The sequence below is a fragment of the Trypanosoma rangeli genome (genome assembly GCF_003719475.1).
Source record: "Trypanosoma rangeli strain AM80 chromosome Unknown Tra_15.4_contig_00388, whole genome shotgun sequence".
In the NCBI taxonomy this organism is placed as follows: Eukaryota; Euglenozoa; class Kinetoplastea; order Trypanosomatida; family Trypanosomatidae; genus Trypanosoma; species Trypanosoma rangeli.
Window position 1 is genome coordinate 1 of NW_021706134.1, and position 16,402 is coordinate 16,402.

Consider the following 16,402-nt stretch of genomic DNA (forward strand, 5'->3'; position numbering starts at 1 on the left):
TTTTTGCTTTTGCTGTCCATTTTTTTTTTTCCAATTTGATTCATTTATTTTTATTATTTCTTTTATATGTGCGTGAAATTAGGTGAATAGAAAGTCGCTCTTTTTCGTGTTCCTCTCACTTAGTTGTGGCTCTTGCAGGCATACACATTAAAAAATTAAAGGGAAGAAAATGGTGAAGGTGAATGCCATTAGTCGATCGAATTTGGAATGGACCAAAGATCGAAACGGTGAAGTTCCACGTGTGAATCGTAATTTCGATACAAAGTACAATCCAATGGCAAAACAAACCGAGTTTACACGTGCCATTCGTGCAGCAAAGCTTGATCGCATGTTTGCGAAACCATTTGTTGGCGCTCTTTCTGGTCATCATGATACCATTCAATCGCTTGCTGTAGATTACACGAGTTTGTCTACCGTTGTCAGTGGAGCGTTTGATGGGAGTTTGATAGTATGGGATGTTTTTACAAAACGCCCAAAAGCAATAATTGATGCACATCGACATTCTGTTGACGGACTTGTTATTTCTACTGATGGTGTTGCTTGCTTTAGTGCTTCCCGTGATAAAGTCGTTAAGATGTGGGATTTGGACTTTTCTTCTGATGATTTGAATGCTAAACCGTTGGCTGAATATCTTGGAGAGTTTCCTTTTTCATCTATTGATCATCACTTTCAGAAATCGCTATTTGTTACTTCTTCTGATGTTGTACAATTATGGGATGTTAATAGGACTCAACCAATTCAACGTTTTTCTTGGGGCGATGACACAGTCTCTTGTTGTCGATTTAACAAAGTGCAAACAGACTTGGTTGCTTGTTGTATGTCGGATCGTGGTGTTTTTATATATGATGCAAGAACTCAAGCATCACATTCTAAAATTATTTTGGAGATGTGTTGTACGAGTCTTGCATGGAATCCTATGGATCCAAATACATTTGTAACCGGCTCTGATGATCGAAACTGCTATTTGTTTGATGTGCGAGTTCCCGGACGCCCCAGAAGTGTCTTTCAGGGACATATTAATGGTGTAACATCAGTTGATTTTTCCTCCACCGGAAACAAATTTGTTGCCGCATCGTTGGATTCCACACTTCGAATATGGGATATTAATCAAACTACGAAGTCGAATTCAATTGAAATGTATCATACGAAGCGTATGGCTAAAGTGTTCTCCGTTAAGTGGTCTCCTGATAGTAGTTATTTATACAGCGGAAGTGAGGATGCCATTCTTCGAATTTGGAAAGCGGATGCAAGCAGGCCTGTTCGACCATTACGAGGCCCTGAACGAAACAGTTTTAATTATATGCGTTCTTTGAAGGAAAAGTATTCTGGATTCGTGGAAGTAAAGAGAATTTCCAACCAGCGAAATACCCCCAAGGCAATTAGCAGAACACAACGACGAGCCAAAAAGGCAGAGAAACGTGAGTTCATTAAGGAGGCATCCCGAAGAAAACATGATGATATCAAGCCTCTTGCCCAACGTAAGGTTTATCAGTCTCTTAAATAAAGGTCTTTTTTTTTACTGTATTTGGCACATTTGTCGTTTAAGAAATGATTAGATCGCATCACATATTGCTTTGCGCTTTTGTTTTTTCTGTTCTTGTTGCCAATGTTTCATCTTCAGAAAATTATGCTGCATGAATACATATTATTCTTTCTTCCTGTTTCTATTTTCTTTTAATTGCTTATAATGCCGGATGTATACTCATGATGTTTGTCTTTTATTGCCCGTATAACTGATATTCTTCCTCAAATAAGGAAATAAACACATACACATAGAAAAAAGGTTACTACATATATATTGTTCTCTTTTTTTTTTTGTTATTAAACGGTAGAATCCGGTTTCAAAGAATGACAGCTCTTTCTCGTTATGCTTTCAAAGTAGATTACTATGATCCACAGGCGAACCTCATGCGTCAGTATTTGCTACTTTACTTTACAGAGGACGCAACAATCGAAATGCATGACCTTAAACTAAAAAAAGTCTTTCTTAAACGTTGCGCCTATCCATCTTTAAGTGCACATGAGTTTTTTATTGGAGCCACCGTGAATATTTTTGCTCGATCTTTAAAGCTTGTGGATTATGGAGATGAAGCAACACGGAAGCACTTTTCAGCAGCACTGGGTGAGTTTATTCTGCTCATTACTGAAGAAGGGTTTTCTTGTGCCGGAACTATTGTGGACAGGATTGTTGCAAAAGAACTAAGGATAACGAATATTCGTCTAGTCGATTTACCAGAAGATATGTGTTTGCAATTTGGAATTTCTAAACGATGCATTGTTGTATTAGTCAAGGGATCTGAAGCGGCTGACAAGGTAGTTAAATTAAATGAGGCATTTCCAAATATGACGTTTGTCGTATCCAATCCCACAGATGTGAGTACTTGCTCTGGGGTTGCCTTCAGCCCTGGGAAAACAACTGCAGTAATGAAAAACTGCGCCATTTGCGTCATCAAGCCTCACGCTATAACAAGTGGCTATCAGGGTGCAATTCTTCAGCGTCTGATTGATGAAGGCTTTCATATTAGTGCTTTGGGCATGTACACACTGACCTTGGCTGATGCGGAAGATTTTCTTGAGGTGTACAATGGCGTGTTACCAGAATACAAGAGACTTGTGGAGCAAATGTCAAGCGGTCCATGTTGGGCAATAGAAGTATGTGCTGAAAATGCAGTGACCGCGCTTCGGGCTGTATGTGGGCCACATGACCTTGAGGTTTGTCACGTGTTATTTCCTCACACTATTCGTTCAAAATATGGCGTTGATCACTCTCGAAACGCTGTACATTGTACGGATTTAGAAGAAGACGCACCTCTGGAGTCTGAATTCTTTTTTTCACTACTCCAGAATCTATAGCCATGTATTTTTGCATTTATTCTTGTATACGCTGACACGAGTTCTTAAAAGGGGAAATAAGCTAACAAGTGAAGGAAAAACAGTTCCCGCGATTCTTCGAATCGAATATGTGTGTTTGTGAAGATGTATGAAGTTTGATGGCTCATGTATTATACCTCTGTGTGTTCTTGCAATATCGATGCTGTCTCGATTTGAGGATTATAATTTGCTGTCTACCACTTCTGTGCCCTCACCAACTCGCTTAATATACATATGCATATATTCTGTGTATTTATTATTATTATTCCTTTTAATCTTATTCAATGTAGATAAGTAACATTGAGAGAAGAAAAAAAAAGGGGGAAAATAGCAAAGAAGGAAACAACAAGATATAACACCAATTCAGTGCAAAGGAATAGAAAAAGAAAAATTCTGTAAGAGCTGGTTGCTGTTGTTTTTTTTTTACACAAAATGATTCAACCTCAACTGATTTTGCTTCGGGAGGGAACTGATACTTCCCAAGGCAAACCACAGTTGATCAGCAATATTAATGCCTGCATGAATGTGGTTGATACTGTCAAGACAACTCTTGGTCCGTGTGGAATGGACAAGCTTATTCACAACGGCCGCGATGTGAGCATCTCCAATGATGGAGCGACCATCATGAACCTGTTGGAAGTGATTCACCCCGCAGCTAAGAGTCTGGTGGATATTGCCATGTCACAAGACCATGAAGTTGGTGATGGAACGACCTCTGTCGTTGTTTTGGCGGGAGAATTACTCAAGGAGGCGAAGTCTTGCGTGGAAGATGGTATGGCTCCTCAGGTCATTATTAAGGCTTTTCGCGCTGCTTTGGCCGTTGCAATGAAAAATCTACAGGAACTTTGTATCCCGTTTGACCCGAGTTCTGAAGAAGGCCGTAAGAATCTTGTGCGGTGTGCGGAAACTGCACTCAATTCAAAGCTCATTAATACCGAATGCCACTTTTTTGCTAAAATGGCCACAGATGCGGTGCTATCACTTGACAGTGACTTAAATCTCGACATGATTGGCATCAAGAAGGTGCCCGGTGGCAGCATGCGGGAAAGCATCCTCGTTGATGGTGTGGCCTTCAAGAAGACATTTTCCTACGCTGGATTTGAACAGCAACGCAAGAAGTTCGAGAATCCAAAGGTGCTGTTGCTAAACGTCGAGCTAGAACTTAAGGCGGAGAAGGACAACGCTGAAGTGCGTGTGAAGGACCCGAAACAGTATCAATCTATTGTGGACGCAGAGTGGAAAATTATCTACGACAAGATGGAAAAGTGCGTTGAGACGGGGGCAAAAATTGTTCTTTCCCGTCTTCCCATTGGTGACCTAGCAACGCAGTACTTTGCTGATCACGACATTTTCTGCGCGGGTCGCGTGAGCGCAGAAGACATGGCCCGCGTAGCATTGGCCACAGGCGGTGTTGTGCAGTCTACGGTAAGTAATATTCCTAAAGAGACTTTGGGAAGTTGCGCCCTTTTTGAGGAGCGTCAAGTAGGGACGGAGCGCTACAATTTCTTTACTGGTTGCAAAAATGCTCAAACAGCTACAATCATTCTCCGTGGTGGGGCACAACAATTTATTGATGAAGCAGATCGTTCCCTGCATGACGCCATCTGTATTGTGAAGCGTGCCTACAAGACAGGATCGGTGGTAGGGGGTGGCGGTGCTGTGGAGATGGAGCTCAGCAAGGTCCTGCGCGAATATTCGCGTACTATCCGTGGAAAGGAACAAATGGTGATTGGAGGATTTGCGCGGGCATTGGAGGTGATTCCGCGCCAGTTGTCAGAGAATGCCGGACACGACAGTACCGATACGCTCAACAAACTTCGCCAAAAGCATCATGTCGCGGGAAACAGTGGTAAATGGTACGGGGTGGACATCATTAATGGTGGTGTTTGCGATACGTTTGAGCGTTTTGTTTGGGAGCCAACATTGGTAAAAAGGAATGCTATTCAAAGCGCTACCGAGGCGGCATGCCTTATTCTTTCCATTGACGAAACTGTTACCAATCCAGAGTCCGATGCGGGAAAGAAACAAGCCGCTGCTGCTCGCGGTGGTGGTGCTATGCCGATCAGTAAGGCTGGTATGGGCGGCATGTTTAAGGGTGCTCCAGGGGTGACAAAGATGAAGGGCCGTGCTGGACGATGAGAACATCACTTTGGGATGTGTGCTCTTTTAGGTTTAGATTTAATAAATAAAGGATACGAAAAGGGATTACCCCTAACTTATTTTAACCGTTCTTGATGTGTATATATTTATATATAAATACATATGCACACATATACATGTCTTTCCAATTATTTCTACGATTAGTGAGGAGGTGTTGAACATTGATGGGTTTTCGTTCTTTGTTTTTTCTTTTCTTTGTTTCTGTTTTTGTTTGTTTACGGTGTTATTCCCTCTGTTCCACTTCTTTTCTTGTATATGGACTTTTTCCCCGCATTTTTTTTTTTTTGCTGGTCTTCTTTTTGCAATGTTGTCTGCTCCCGTACATGCCCCATAATGACCCTGAACGTGGTGTAGGCACACAGAGATTATAAGTTACAAAACTTTTTAGTGTTTTTTTTTGTTTTTGTTAGTGCTGTCTTAAAAGCTACTCTCTGTGAGTCGTTTGCTTGGCGGGTCGAATAGGACGAGTGAGCACCACAGCTGAAGAGGAAAACGGGAGAGGGGGCTTACGCTACAAATAGTTGTTTTCCTCTCATTTTATTTTGGGAGCTTACGTCCTCAAGTATCGTAGTCCTAGCACGGTTCTCGGGTGTTTTTACGCATGTTACGTCGGTCACTGGTCACATTTCCTTGGTGGAACTTTCAGACGGAGCACCGTCAGCGGTGCGTCATGATGTACGGTGGAGCACGCACGAAGAACACACACAATGCCAATCATCGTGTCTTCATCAAGAAATACAAACGCAATGCATTTCCAAATAGAACACGACACCATTGGGCCGTCTCTATGACGGGTGTACTCGGTCAACGTCCGCGCCGCATGCCGTGGCCGTATGATTTGACGTCGCTGATCTTTAACCAACCTCGGCAGGGGTCAGACAAGATTGGGTACGTGGTGGGCACAAGCATGTTGAAGACGGCTGTGGTGGCCGCAAATCACATGGTGTATTACCCTAAGTTTAACCAACGTGTCTCGCGTACGAGCCGTTTTTTTGCTCATGATGAAGACTTGGCATGCGTCGAAGGGGACTTGGTGCACATCAAACAGTGCCGGAAGATATCAAAGTACAAGCACTACTATGTTTTTAGTATTTTGGAGCCAAATATTGAGGGCCGTGAGCGGCTAAAATTAGGGCTAAAGGCTGTGCCGCCTCCCTTGTTTGGGTACCCCGTCTCACGACGAATCGTAAAGTTGAACCTGACAAATACGGAGGGTACCAAGGAGAAGCTTGCTGCGGTAATACAAGAGCATGTGCAGGATGCTTACAGGTTTGCTGGGCCCACTCCAGATCAGCCACGAAATTGTCTGACAGATTCGGCAACGTTTGACGATGCAAATAACATGATTGCACCCAATGCTGCAGCAACACCGGCGTCTCTGGAGGGTGAGGAAAACCCATCACTGTTAGGAGACAAGGAGGAGTACACGGAGGTGGAGCAAGATACACGGAATAAGAAGGGTGATGACTACTGGATGAATCTGCAGCCCAAGGAGAAGTACGATTTCAAGGGGTTCAAAAAGTCCCCTTAGGTTATTTGTCGCACGACAATTTACAAGATGAATTGGTCAAAAATCAAAACGTTGGTAAATGCATGCTTTTAAGCTTCATCAATCAATGACGTTACATATATTATTTCCCGGTGTCTGTCTCTCTCACTCTGTGTGTGTGTGTGTGTGTTTGTGTGTGCGTGCTTTTTCATCTCCTTCCCCTCTCTTTTTTACATTAACCGGTAAATTTCTTATATATGTGATGTCGTATCCGTAGAGTAAAGCTATAAGAAAGGTCCAAGATTGTCTGGCTTACACGCACATACACACAGAGATCTATCTGGGAAGAGGAAGAGAAAGATACTCCTTGTATCATGCCTGGATTTTCCTTTCATAACGTGCAGCGAAACTTGAACCTGCAGCAGCAGGGTCTGCATCCTCCCAAAACACTCAAAACAGGAACTACAATTGTGGGGGTTCTGTACAAGGATGGTGTAGTACTGGGTGCAGATACCCGTGCTACCGAAGGTAGTATTGTGGCCGATAAGCGGTGCAAGAAGATTCATTATATGGCACCCAACATTATGTGCTGTGGTGCAGGAACTGCGGCGGATACAGAAGCTGTGACAAATATGGTGTCTGCCAATTTGGCACTTCATCGTCTGGATACAGGGAAACAATCCCGAGTGCACGAAGCACTCACCCTGCTAAAGCGTCACTTGTACAGATACCAAGGCTATGTAAGCGCCGCGTTGGTTCTTGGTGGTGTGGATGTGGAGGGACCTTTCCTGGCGACGGTTGCGCCACATGGTAGCACCGATCGCCTTCCTTTTGTGTCCATGGGAAGTGGTAGCATTGCCGCTATGGCTACACTGGAGTCTGAATACAAGGATAATATGACAGTTGAAGAAGCGAAGGAATTGGTGGCTTCCGCCATCCGGAATGGAATCTTCAATGACCCATACAGCGGCACACAGGTGGATCTGTGCGTTATTACGAAGGCGAAGACAGAGATGCTTATCGGGTACGATAAACCAAATGAGCGCAGGTACCCGAAGCAGGATATTCGTTTCCCTCCCGGCACTACACCGGTTTTGCGGGAGGAGATCCGGAAGTTGGTGACTATCACGGACGTCGAGTGACAAGATGGAGAGCGACACTGCAGAGGAGGAAAAAGAAAACAAAAAAAAGGGGATGATACTTCAAACCGAATACAACCAACGAGGATAATAATGAAAAAAAAAAAACAGTTCAGAACAAATGAATGAAGAAGGCAATAAGAGGAAGTTGCTGGATAAGGTGGGGGATACGTACCCAACTTGCCCCTGCCCTCCAAAAAGAGAACGAGGAGCGATAGTATTGGAAAGTTCCCCCCAAGGAGGTGCGCCGTGCCAGAGTGACACCCGTTGTAAGAAGGGTCAGTCAAAATGTATCAGCGGATGCTGAGCGAAAAAAGGAGAAACGAGCAGTTCTGTTCTGCTGTGGGAATTGCATCGACACTTTGGCAGTCTGCTTACTGTTGATGATGTGACCAATGCAATGTCTCATCGTGCGAGCAATCCGTGAGCTTTTTTGTTTGTTTGCTTGTTTGTTTTACTCTTGGAGAAGGAAGGAAACCTATTTTTCGTTCTTTTCTGCTCTTTCTCTTAGCTTATTTTCCCTTTTATTCACTACCCCCGCATGACACTGCGAATTTTTCTGGTTGCTTTATAACTCTCACATATCGTGTCTGGGAAGCAGCGACAGCAGTCGCGGGGGGGGGGGGGGGGAGTTGATTCTTGGGTTGAAAGGTAAGAAGGTAGTGGTGAATTAAGGGAGACGCTATTATTCTTGATCCGCGCTCGGCGGGAGAAGTTACAATTTTGCTGTCACATTGATGTCAATTGAGCGCGGGAAAGTTCTCTTTGCAATATGTGTGTTGTACTTTCAAAGCTCCCTCCAGAAGAGCAACGGAAGTGTAAGGAGTGAGTTGAGGCACAGTTGCTTTCTGATGAAGTATTGACTTCAGCACGGTTGTAAGGCTGCCACTGAAGTTTCATCTATTCCGCCTACCTGCTGCAGTTCCTCTCCTCTGACACCGAAGTGGGTGGAAGCCATTGGAGTTGTGTCGTTTGACTTGAAGCTTGACCAGACCTTGGCACACTTGTTTCCCCTGCAGTTGCTATTGATGTAGCAGAAGACCTATTTGGCGTTTCTGTGTTTTCCAGACACCAACCACGCAGAGTACGGTCACTCGTTAGACCACTTCATATTTCTTTTGAGGAGAAAAAATATTATGATACCACTCGAATAACGTTTGCCTGTGTGCCGCATTGGACGACGTTGCGTTTTGTTGTCTTTAATTGGTTGTCTAGGCCCTCGACTTCGCACCGTGACGTGTGTGAAGAATGCTTTTGCTCGGTGATTTATGTACAACGAAAAGATGCAAGCAATGAGCGTGGCACTCAACAAAAAGCTTTTGTTTTGATTTTTATCTATGCGTTTCCTCATATATTTTTTTTTTTGAGATTATTCTTGTGGCGGTGTATGATCTCGTTTTGGACTCTTATGACATGTCGGAAATATTAGAGACTTTCTACCATCACAGTGACCCTTGACCGGCTCCATTACTGGCACAGCTGTGTACAGGACTGCATCTTCCAGGGAAGCCACTCCAAACTTTTAGGGCGCCGTACTATGCAAGTGATCGGCTAGGTTCTTATTGGCGCCAGGGTGGTCTTAGTCGTGAGGCAAAGTGTTTTTTTTTTCACTGTGGCGTTTGTTATACGCCTTGGGAAATACATGTCCCGAATCCGCAGTTATACAGAATTGCCTGGAATGCTCTCTCCTCGGTTCTTCATCCGTCGAAGGTACGGGGAGCTACATTGAGAAACAGTTAGAGCTTCCCTTGCACGTGCCTGCTTGGAGGCAGTCTGATGTTTTAGCTGTGATTGACGCGGCTTGTATGCGCAGGTACGAAAATGTGGGTGTTTTGCCAAAGACAGACGAGGCGACAAACGAGAATGTTGAAGCTGTTGTGACTTATGGTGTGAGAAATATTATACGCTGCTCTCCTCAGTGCTGTTGCGTATCATCGGACATTGCGGCCATTCAAAATGAAGATCTGTGCTATTCTAGGCGGCTTGCAAAGCGTCTTCTTGGTGAATACAAGGATTCTGCAGTGAACATTGATGAACATGGTTTCGTAGCCATGTTTTTATAATGTGATGTTCATGCCATTTTATTGCCGCAGATAGGCCATCTTTGGAAGTTGTGGGAACTTCTTTTTACAGGGGAATCTCCTTGTGACTTTGGCAGCAGATTGCGTCGCACTGTGGCTGATTGTTTCTGCCTGTATTTTCTCTTGACACCACTTCCTTTAAGCGTCGTTCTTCGGCCCTATGTGACAATCAATAACTCTGAGGTGGATCACTTTTTGCCTCGTTCGGGGTTTCATTGCCCTGTGCTTTTTGACTCCACAAATCCGGTTTTTCTACGCCACTCGATGAACTCGCCTCATGTTCATGGCCTGAGGGCCATGGAGAGTGACGGGCTCCAGGTCCACAACACATGACCGCGTTCGAGTTTGAGGAACCTTAAGTGTCAATTTGGCGTTAAAGCAAATACGTTTAGATCGAAACATTTTTTTGGTACGCACAAAAAATATGTCTGGGGCGGATTTGCAAACGGGGCATGTGCCGTCGGAGTTTGGGCCTTGTTGACGACGGATGAGGCTGCGAGTTATGTGGAGGTAAAAATGGATTGCGACGAGCTAGTTGGGCAAACGTTTTTAAGATGGACAAAAAAGTTTTTTCTCCTCTTGGAATGGGTTGTAGGAGTTGAATTTGGGAAGATTCTTTCACTTGACTTTTGCAACGACCACGTGCTGTCGATGGCTGCGATTTTTAACACCTTGGAATATTGTGGTGATAAGAAGCTGCCGCTACGGATTTTTAAGGGGCGTTGCGAGATGTTTCGGGCTTACTGGAGTTTTATGAGCACAACAGCGTACAACTTCTGGCTTCGACAGAAGATCTTTACCTTGAAGTGTGTTTTGCTGCTGCGGTCAAATTCACTTGAGGCCGTGCTCCATTTGGAACCCTGCGCCTGTCGGCTTTATGCGATTCTTATGAGTCTGCATTGCATGTTGGACGAAGAACGGAAGAGGCCTCTACTTGATGTCCTGCTTTTGAAGAAACTGTTCTATTTAACGGAGATTTTTTGAGACTTTTCGCACCTTATTGCGTACCTCAGACAATAAGAAGGAAGGTGTCACCAAGTAAAATCCTTGAGGAACTCTTGTCGTGGTTCTTTTTTATTATTGTTCTTTTGTCGCTTGTGACTTTTATTTTCTTCCTTACTTTATTTTTGCCTCTAATGTGAATCACTGGAATAGCACATCTAACACGCATACACACTTTTTTCTCTCTTTATGTATACAAAACGACTCTGTATAAATGCTCTTATATAAGCTGTGTCATGCGCTCCACGTCTGCGTATACCATTGGAGGTACGGCTGTACCTAATCATTTTTATTTTTTTTGGGAGGGGGGTCCGCTTAGGCTGGAAGGTCATAGATACATTCGACTTCGTTGTGGTGCTTATCCAAGAGTCGATTTCTTACATTTTGGGACCAGTATGAGCGCGCGACTGGCTAGATGTGACCCTCGTCTGCTGGATTTTGTTACCTGGACCGTCCTTAAGGGATGTCGTCTGTTTCAACGCGTTCACATAACGCCTTTGGGACTGGTTGCTACGAGCACGATACCCGCGTACGATTTTGTGGCTGTTGTTCCAACTTCTACGACCCTAAGTCTTCTTAACCTTGCTGAAGATGCGTCTTTCCCACTCAAAGTGTCACCACAAAACCACGGTGAGGAGCTTGCGTTTTGGCCCGATCTTACATATGGTTCGTTTGCATTCATTGGGTACCTTACCAAGGTCCTGCGGAGCGGTAGTCCACGAGGGGAGCGGAGTTATTTAGACGTGCTACCCTTCGATCCAGGTATGGCCATTGGCAGTGTGGCGGATGCCGCACAGAAGACGAAGGATTATTCAGAGATGATAGAACCCCTTAAGAGGGTTTGCAAATCACAGGATGTGGAGTTTAATTTGGCCTTTCGGCATGCTTATTGCCTTTTCCGACGACATGCCATTCCGTTCTGGAGCAATACAGAGGCGGGTGGCGCTGGCCATCCAGATTTCCAGCACTCGCCATTTGCTGAGATTGGCCATGGGGATATTTTGGGAATGGTGCCATTGCTGGATTTGGCCTTGCATTCACCCGAGCCCAATGCATCAATTGGATACCCAGATGCTGACATGTTGCAGTGGCTGGCGCAGGAAAAAAAGGCGGGTATACAAGTGGATAAAGGCTACTTTGTGATGCAGGCGCAGCGTGACATTCATAGGGGCGAAGTAATCACCGTGAATAAAAATGCTTACTTCAACTTTGACGACGCTACATTCACGGCGTGGTTTGGCTACCCAAATGTTTCCCAGCATCACCAGAGTGCCGAGGGCGTTAAGGCGCCTGCAGAGAGCTATGACAACATTCTAGAGGCAGGTAGTCCGGAGCTTTCCGGGATGTAGTACAGATAGTAGGCGTGTCAGCCCTTTTCTGTATGCATTACAGACCGTATTTGTTTGCTTTTCTTTCTCTTGTTGTTACTGCGGTGGACATTGTATTTGCACTTTTTTTTTCTTTGTGTGTGCGTGTGTGGAAACCAGCAGGCAATGCGGAGCGTTACTAGTTGCGGTGAGTGGGAGAGAGTAGGTGGCGGATGCGCGTGTGTGTTGCGTTTGCATTTTACCATCCATGGGGGCAAACTTTTTTGGCGCTTAACTTTTTTCTGTGTCGTACTCCATCCTTTACTATTTATTGATTGATTTATTTTTCCTTTTGCTGTTATCATTGTTTACAGCGGAGTAGCGTAGTGCAGAGCAGCTGGGATTTTTGCTGGCGGCGGAGGTGGGGAAAAATTGGTCGTTGCCAATGAAGAGTTTGGAGTACAAACTGGCACGCCTTGAGGAGCAGAATGCGTCGCTTCGGCAGAAACTGCGACACCAGGAGAATGAGATTAGTCGACTCTCCGTGCGTGAGTCGCATCTGAAGGAGATGCGGCGAATGCCTCTACTACAGAGGCGCCTTAACGCTGTACTCACGGAGCGCGAGGAGCTCGAGTGCCGGCTTGCTGAGGCGCGCGGTAGGGAAGCGAAACTCTCGGATGAGGTCAATCTCCTGCGGATGTTCGTCAAGCTAGACAAGAACCCAGAACTCGCGGAGACGGCGCGCCAGTGCGTCAATCATGAGCGCATTCAAGAGGAGTTGAAGGCGCTGGGTGGGCAGCTAGGCTCCATCGCGGCTGAGCGCGAGGAGTACAAGAAACGGGCACTACTTTCGTGTGAAGAGGCAGAATACTATCATGCCCAGCTGAATGTGTCATGCGATGAGAAAAAGAAATTAGAAGCCTATATAGAAAAGCTGCTTGCTGAGCAAATGACGACCGCAGCCGCGACTTCCTCGTCAGGTTGTGGGATCATAGGGCGATGCTCGTTTTGCGGCGTGGACGCAGCAGCAACAACAACAACCAAAGAACATCTTGATAACGATGACATGCAGCAGCTTCGGCGACACCTTGAAGAGGAAAGGGCCCGCAGCGAAGCTCTGCAAGAGACTATAGATGCATTATACGAACAACAACGGGAACAGCGTCGATCCTCTTCAAAAGAATGGAAAATGGTTAGTCCTTCAAACCTCACTAACGACATGGACCCTGCTGGGCAAGGTGAAAACAATTCAAGCATATATGTCTTGCGTCGGCATCTTGACTATGCAGAGGGTGAGTGTAGGTTGATAAAGAATAGATGGCATGCGCTTAGAGATCAAAACAAGGCACTGCTCTCGCGTATTGCGGAAGTCGAGCTCGCGGAGGCCGCAGGCCGCAGTGAAATTCATAGACTCTCACAAGAGCGTGAACGGGTGAGATATGAACTTGAATTTGTTCGGCGGGCGCAATCCTTAGTTTCATGTCGTCCTGATGAGCGAATAAGTCATGAGGGTCCCAATGATCTTCCCGGCCTGACTCAGTGAGAATCGCTAGTTTCTCTCGTTGGCATTTATTATTCGCCATTGTTTCATATGTGCTTTCATGTAATGGCGTTGGGTTTCCTGTACGAAACCCAAAAACAACAACTAAAGGAAATGATTATTATTATTACTATTTTGTTTTTAAATATTTCCAGCCCTTTTCTAGGTGGTGACAGCTCTGTAGCCAGGACGATAGCTATGCGGGTCGGGTGGTGCGAAGGGAGTGGGGGAGCAAGCAAAGACGGATGTCGCAGCTATGGGTGAAACGTTCCAAGGCGGGGCTTTCACGACACTCTCGCCTCCTAGAAACAATCAATCGTGTCTTTCCTATGCCGTTTGAGGAGAGGCGTTCGCGTGTGGACATGGTGACGTATGATACCTATCTGTGGTTTCGCTACTTTCCCCTTTTACTTGTTCCAGTCGTGATAATTGGGATCATTTTAGAAACCTGCGACATTCCTCAAGAACACGTTTTTGCTTCTCTGCATTTGTGGCTGACAGATCACGGCATGTTTCGTCATGTTACTGTGAAGGCGCTCAACCCAGCGTTTGAGGACGAGCGACGGGCAATCGAATGGAAGGCCAACGATTGCAAGTGGAGGTTTACAGGCGTCGACATGCTTTCTGAAAAGGAGTTGCGTGAATTTGAGGCAATCAATATTCAGAGGCAAAACATATCGTTGTCGCGGTAAATTGGACCCCGCACTTTTGTTTTTGTTGTTCTTGTGGGCTACTCACCAGAACACTCAACGTCTCATCTCAGTTTTATTTTATTTTTGTTTTCCTCCTGTGTTTTGTTTTGTTGTTGTTATTTTTGCTCGCTTGGCTTATTTGGCAGCGTCACTAGAAGATGAAAATAATGAAGTTACACTGCGAGTATTACACCTTGTGGCTTCCAAATTGCTGTGTACCACAGGGGACTTTTTGTATTGGTTGGGTCTATTAATATTGCTTTTTTTTTTGCCTTGTCTCTTTCCTACTGTTGACATTATTATTATTATTATTATTATTATTATTTTTGAATGTCGTTAGAGGAAATTGCACTACCATGGGAAAGGATCAGGCCAACATCAAGGGCTGCCGCTTCCGCGTGTCTCTCGCCCTTCCAGTGGGTGCAGTGGTAAACTGCGCCGACAACACGGGAGCCAAGAACCTTTACATCATTTCTGTGAAGGGCTACCACGGCCGTTTGAACCGTCTTCCGGCAGCTGCTCTTGGTGATGTGGTGATGGCCTCCGTGAAGAAGGGCAAGCCGGAGCTGCGCCGCAAGGTGCTGAATGCGGTCATCATTCGTCAGCGCAAGAGCTGGCGCCGCAAGGACGGCACCGTTATTTACTTCGAGGATAATGCCGGTGTGATTGTGAACCCCAAGGGCGAAATGAAGGGTTCCGGTATCGCTGGCCCCGTTGCGAAGGAAGCGGCTGATCTCTGGCCGAAGATTTCTTCCCACGCCCCGGCTATTGTATAGGAGGAGATAAGGGCTGAAATGTGCATTGCATTTTTCTTTATTGTTTTTTTCTTTTCCTTTAACTTTGCCTTTGAATCTTGTTTTTACTTTTATTGCTTTAGCGGTGCATCAGAGATTGTCAATTGGTGTTTCTGAACGATTCTGTGTGGTTCCATGCTCTTTTTTTTTTCTTTGTGTTTTGTTTTTCATTCTTTTTTGTTGCGTCGCCGCAACACTACAAAAGGCACGTGAGCACTACCATGGGAAAGGATCAGGCCAACATCAAGGGCTGCCGCTTCCGCGTGTCTCTCGCCCTTCCAGTGGGTGCAGTGGTAAACTGCGCCGACAACACGGGAGCCAAGAACCTTTACATCATTTCTGTGAAGGGCTACCACGGCCGTTTGAACCGTCTTCCGGCAGCTGCTCTTGGTGATGTGGTGATGGCCTCCGTGAAGAAGGGCAAGCCGGAGCTGCGCCGCAAGGTGCTGAATGCGGTCATCATTCGTCAGCGCAAGAGCTGGCGCCGCAAGGACGGCACCGTTATTTACTTCGAGGATAATGCCGGTGTGATTGTGAACCCCAAGGGCGAAATGAAGGGTTCCGGTATCGCTGGCCCCGTTGCGAAGGAGGCGGCTGATCTCTGGCCGAAGATTTCTTCCCACGCCCCGGCTATTGTGTAAGATTCGCGTCCCAGGACTTTGTTTTTTTTATTTTATTTCCCCACTCTCTACAATAAAGACGAGCAATAGTTTTTGTTTGTAGTTTACTCTATTATTTTTCTGTGAGTCCACATGTTTGTTTTTTCTGCAACGTGATTCTCTGCCTTATTTGTCTGCTTCTTCGCTGTTGTTGTTTTCGCCTAGTAGCAGCTGACGGCATGCCAACCCGCTTTAAGAAGACTCGTCACCAGCGTGGTTCCACGTTCTGCGGCTATGGTCGCGTTGGCAAGCATCGCAAGCACCCCTCCGGGCGTGGTAACGCCGGTGGCCAGCACCACCACCGTATCAACTTTGACAAGTACCATCCCGGGTACTTTGGCAAGTGCGGCATGAACCACTACCACCTGAAGAAGAACGCGCTGTGGAAGCCGACGATCAACCTGAACAACATCACGAAGCTGATCGCTAAGGATGAGGCACTGAAGGCGAAGAAGGGAGAGGCTCTGCCCGTTATTGATCTGTTGGCCAACGGATACTCGAAGCTGCTCGGCAATGGTCACCTGCAGGCCCCCTGCATCGTGAAGGCCCGCTGGGTGAGCAAGTTGGCCGACAAGAAGATCCGCAAGGCTGGCGGCGCTGTGGTGCTGCAGGCGTAATTTGTGTTGGTCGTCAACGAGCTGCTGATTTCGTTTTTGTTTTTTGTTTTT

At 45.7% G+C, this 16,402-nt stretch overlaps 12 protein-coding genes across 12 annotated transcripts, besides 10 other annotated features; all 12 read left to right on the forward strand.

The window, feature by feature from the left end:
* Positions 1-169: 169 nt before the first annotated feature.
* On the forward strand, positions 170-1,504 carry TraAM80_08207 (Sof1-like protein; the record flags this gene model as incomplete). The annotated part of the gene is made up of 1 exon (XM_029384965.1): positions 170-1,504. The coding sequence occupies one exon, from the start codon at positions 170-172 to the stop codon at positions 1,502-1,504; it is 1,335 nt and encodes a 444-aa protein (XP_029235168.1).
* A 344-nt stretch (positions 1,505-1,848) lies between these two features.
* TraAM80_08208 (putative nucleoside diphosphate kinase) lies at positions 1,849-2,853 on the forward strand (the record flags this gene model as incomplete). Its single annotated transcript, XM_029384966.1, has 1 exon — positions 1,849-2,853. One exon carries the CDS (start codon positions 1,849-1,851, stop codon positions 2,851-2,853), a length of 1,005 nt encoding a protein of 334 aa, XP_029235169.1.
* Positions 2,854-3,124: 271 nt separating this feature from the next.
* Positions 3,125-3,153: a microsatellite.
* A 150-nt stretch (positions 3,154-3,303) lies between these two features.
* On the forward strand, positions 3,304-5,010 carry TraAM80_08209 (T-complex protein 1 subunit eta; the record flags this gene model as incomplete). Its single annotated transcript, XM_029384967.1, has 1 exon — positions 3,304-5,010. The coding sequence occupies one exon, from the start codon at positions 3,304-3,306 to the stop codon at positions 5,008-5,010; it is 1,707 nt and encodes a 568-aa protein (XP_029235170.1).
* Positions 5,011-5,110: 100 nt separating this feature from the next.
* Positions 5,111-5,149: a microsatellite.
* Positions 5,150-5,199: 50 nt separating this feature from the next.
* Positions 5,200-5,248: a microsatellite.
* A 453-nt stretch (positions 5,249-5,701) lies between these two features.
* On the forward strand, positions 5,702-6,562 carry TraAM80_08210 (putative 30S Ribosomal protein S17; the record flags this gene model as incomplete). The annotated part of the gene is made up of 1 exon (XM_029384968.1): positions 5,702-6,562. The coding sequence occupies one exon, from the start codon at positions 5,702-5,704 to the stop codon at positions 6,560-6,562; it is 861 nt and encodes a 286-aa protein (XP_029235171.1).
* Positions 6,563-6,691: 129 nt separating this feature from the next.
* Positions 6,692-6,723: a microsatellite.
* Positions 6,724-6,894: 171 nt separating this feature from the next.
* On the forward strand, positions 6,895-7,662 carry TraAM80_08211 (putative proteasome beta 2 subunit; the record flags this gene model as incomplete). The annotated part of the gene is made up of 1 exon (XM_029384969.1): positions 6,895-7,662. The coding sequence occupies one exon, from the start codon at positions 6,895-6,897 to the stop codon at positions 7,660-7,662; it is 768 nt and encodes a 255-aa protein (XP_029235172.1).
* A 426-nt stretch (positions 7,663-8,088) lies between these two features.
* Positions 8,089-8,114: a microsatellite.
* A 2,142-nt stretch (positions 8,115-10,256) lies between these two features.
* Positions 10,257-10,724, forward strand: TraAM80_08212 (uncharacterized protein; the record flags this gene model as incomplete). The annotated part of the gene is made up of 1 exon (XM_029384970.1): positions 10,257-10,724. One exon carries the CDS (start codon positions 10,257-10,259, stop codon positions 10,722-10,724), a length of 468 nt encoding a protein of 155 aa, XP_029235173.1.
* Positions 10,725-11,137: 413 nt separating this feature from the next.
* Positions 11,138-12,091, forward strand: TraAM80_08213 (uncharacterized protein; the record flags this gene model as incomplete). Its single annotated transcript, XM_029384971.1, has 1 exon — positions 11,138-12,091. The coding sequence occupies one exon, from the start codon at positions 11,138-11,140 to the stop codon at positions 12,089-12,091; it is 954 nt and encodes a 317-aa protein (XP_029235174.1).
* Positions 12,092-12,494: 403 nt separating this feature from the next.
* Positions 12,495-13,592, forward strand: TraAM80_08214 (uncharacterized protein; the record flags this gene model as incomplete). The annotated part of the gene is made up of 1 exon (XM_029384972.1): positions 12,495-13,592. The coding sequence occupies one exon, from the start codon at positions 12,495-12,497 to the stop codon at positions 13,590-13,592; it is 1,098 nt and encodes a 365-aa protein (XP_029235175.1).
* Positions 13,593-13,703: 111 nt separating this feature from the next.
* Positions 13,704-13,733: a microsatellite.
* A 101-nt stretch (positions 13,734-13,834) lies between these two features.
* TraAM80_08215 (uncharacterized protein) lies at positions 13,835-14,281 on the forward strand (the record flags this gene model as incomplete). Its single annotated transcript, XM_029384973.1, has 1 exon — positions 13,835-14,281. The coding sequence occupies one exon, from the start codon at positions 13,835-13,837 to the stop codon at positions 14,279-14,281; it is 447 nt and encodes a 148-aa protein (XP_029235176.1).
* A 71-nt stretch (positions 14,282-14,352) lies between these two features.
* Positions 14,353-14,404: a microsatellite.
* A 172-nt stretch (positions 14,405-14,576) lies between these two features.
* Positions 14,577-14,606: a microsatellite.
* Positions 14,607-14,637: 31 nt separating this feature from the next.
* TraAM80_08216 (60S ribosomal protein L23) lies at positions 14,638-15,057 on the forward strand (the record flags this gene model as incomplete). The annotated part of the gene is made up of 1 exon (XM_029384974.1): positions 14,638-15,057. The coding sequence occupies one exon, from the start codon at positions 14,638-14,640 to the stop codon at positions 15,055-15,057; it is 420 nt and encodes a 139-aa protein (XP_029235177.1).
* A 30-nt stretch (positions 15,058-15,087) lies between these two features.
* Positions 15,088-15,149: a microsatellite.
* A 67-nt stretch (positions 15,150-15,216) lies between these two features.
* Positions 15,217-15,257: a microsatellite.
* A 39-nt stretch (positions 15,258-15,296) lies between these two features.
* On the forward strand, positions 15,297-15,716 carry TraAM80_08217 (60S ribosomal protein L23; the record flags this gene model as incomplete). Its single annotated transcript, XM_029384975.1, has 1 exon — positions 15,297-15,716. The coding sequence occupies one exon, from the start codon at positions 15,297-15,299 to the stop codon at positions 15,714-15,716; it is 420 nt and encodes a 139-aa protein (XP_029235178.1).
* Positions 15,717-15,913: 197 nt separating this feature from the next.
* TraAM80_08218 (60S ribosomal protein L27A/L29) lies at positions 15,914-16,351 on the forward strand (the record flags this gene model as incomplete). The annotated part of the gene is made up of 1 exon (XM_029384976.1): positions 15,914-16,351. The coding sequence occupies one exon, from the start codon at positions 15,914-15,916 to the stop codon at positions 16,349-16,351; it is 438 nt and encodes a 145-aa protein (XP_029235179.1).
* Positions 16,352-16,402: the final 51 nt, after the last annotated feature.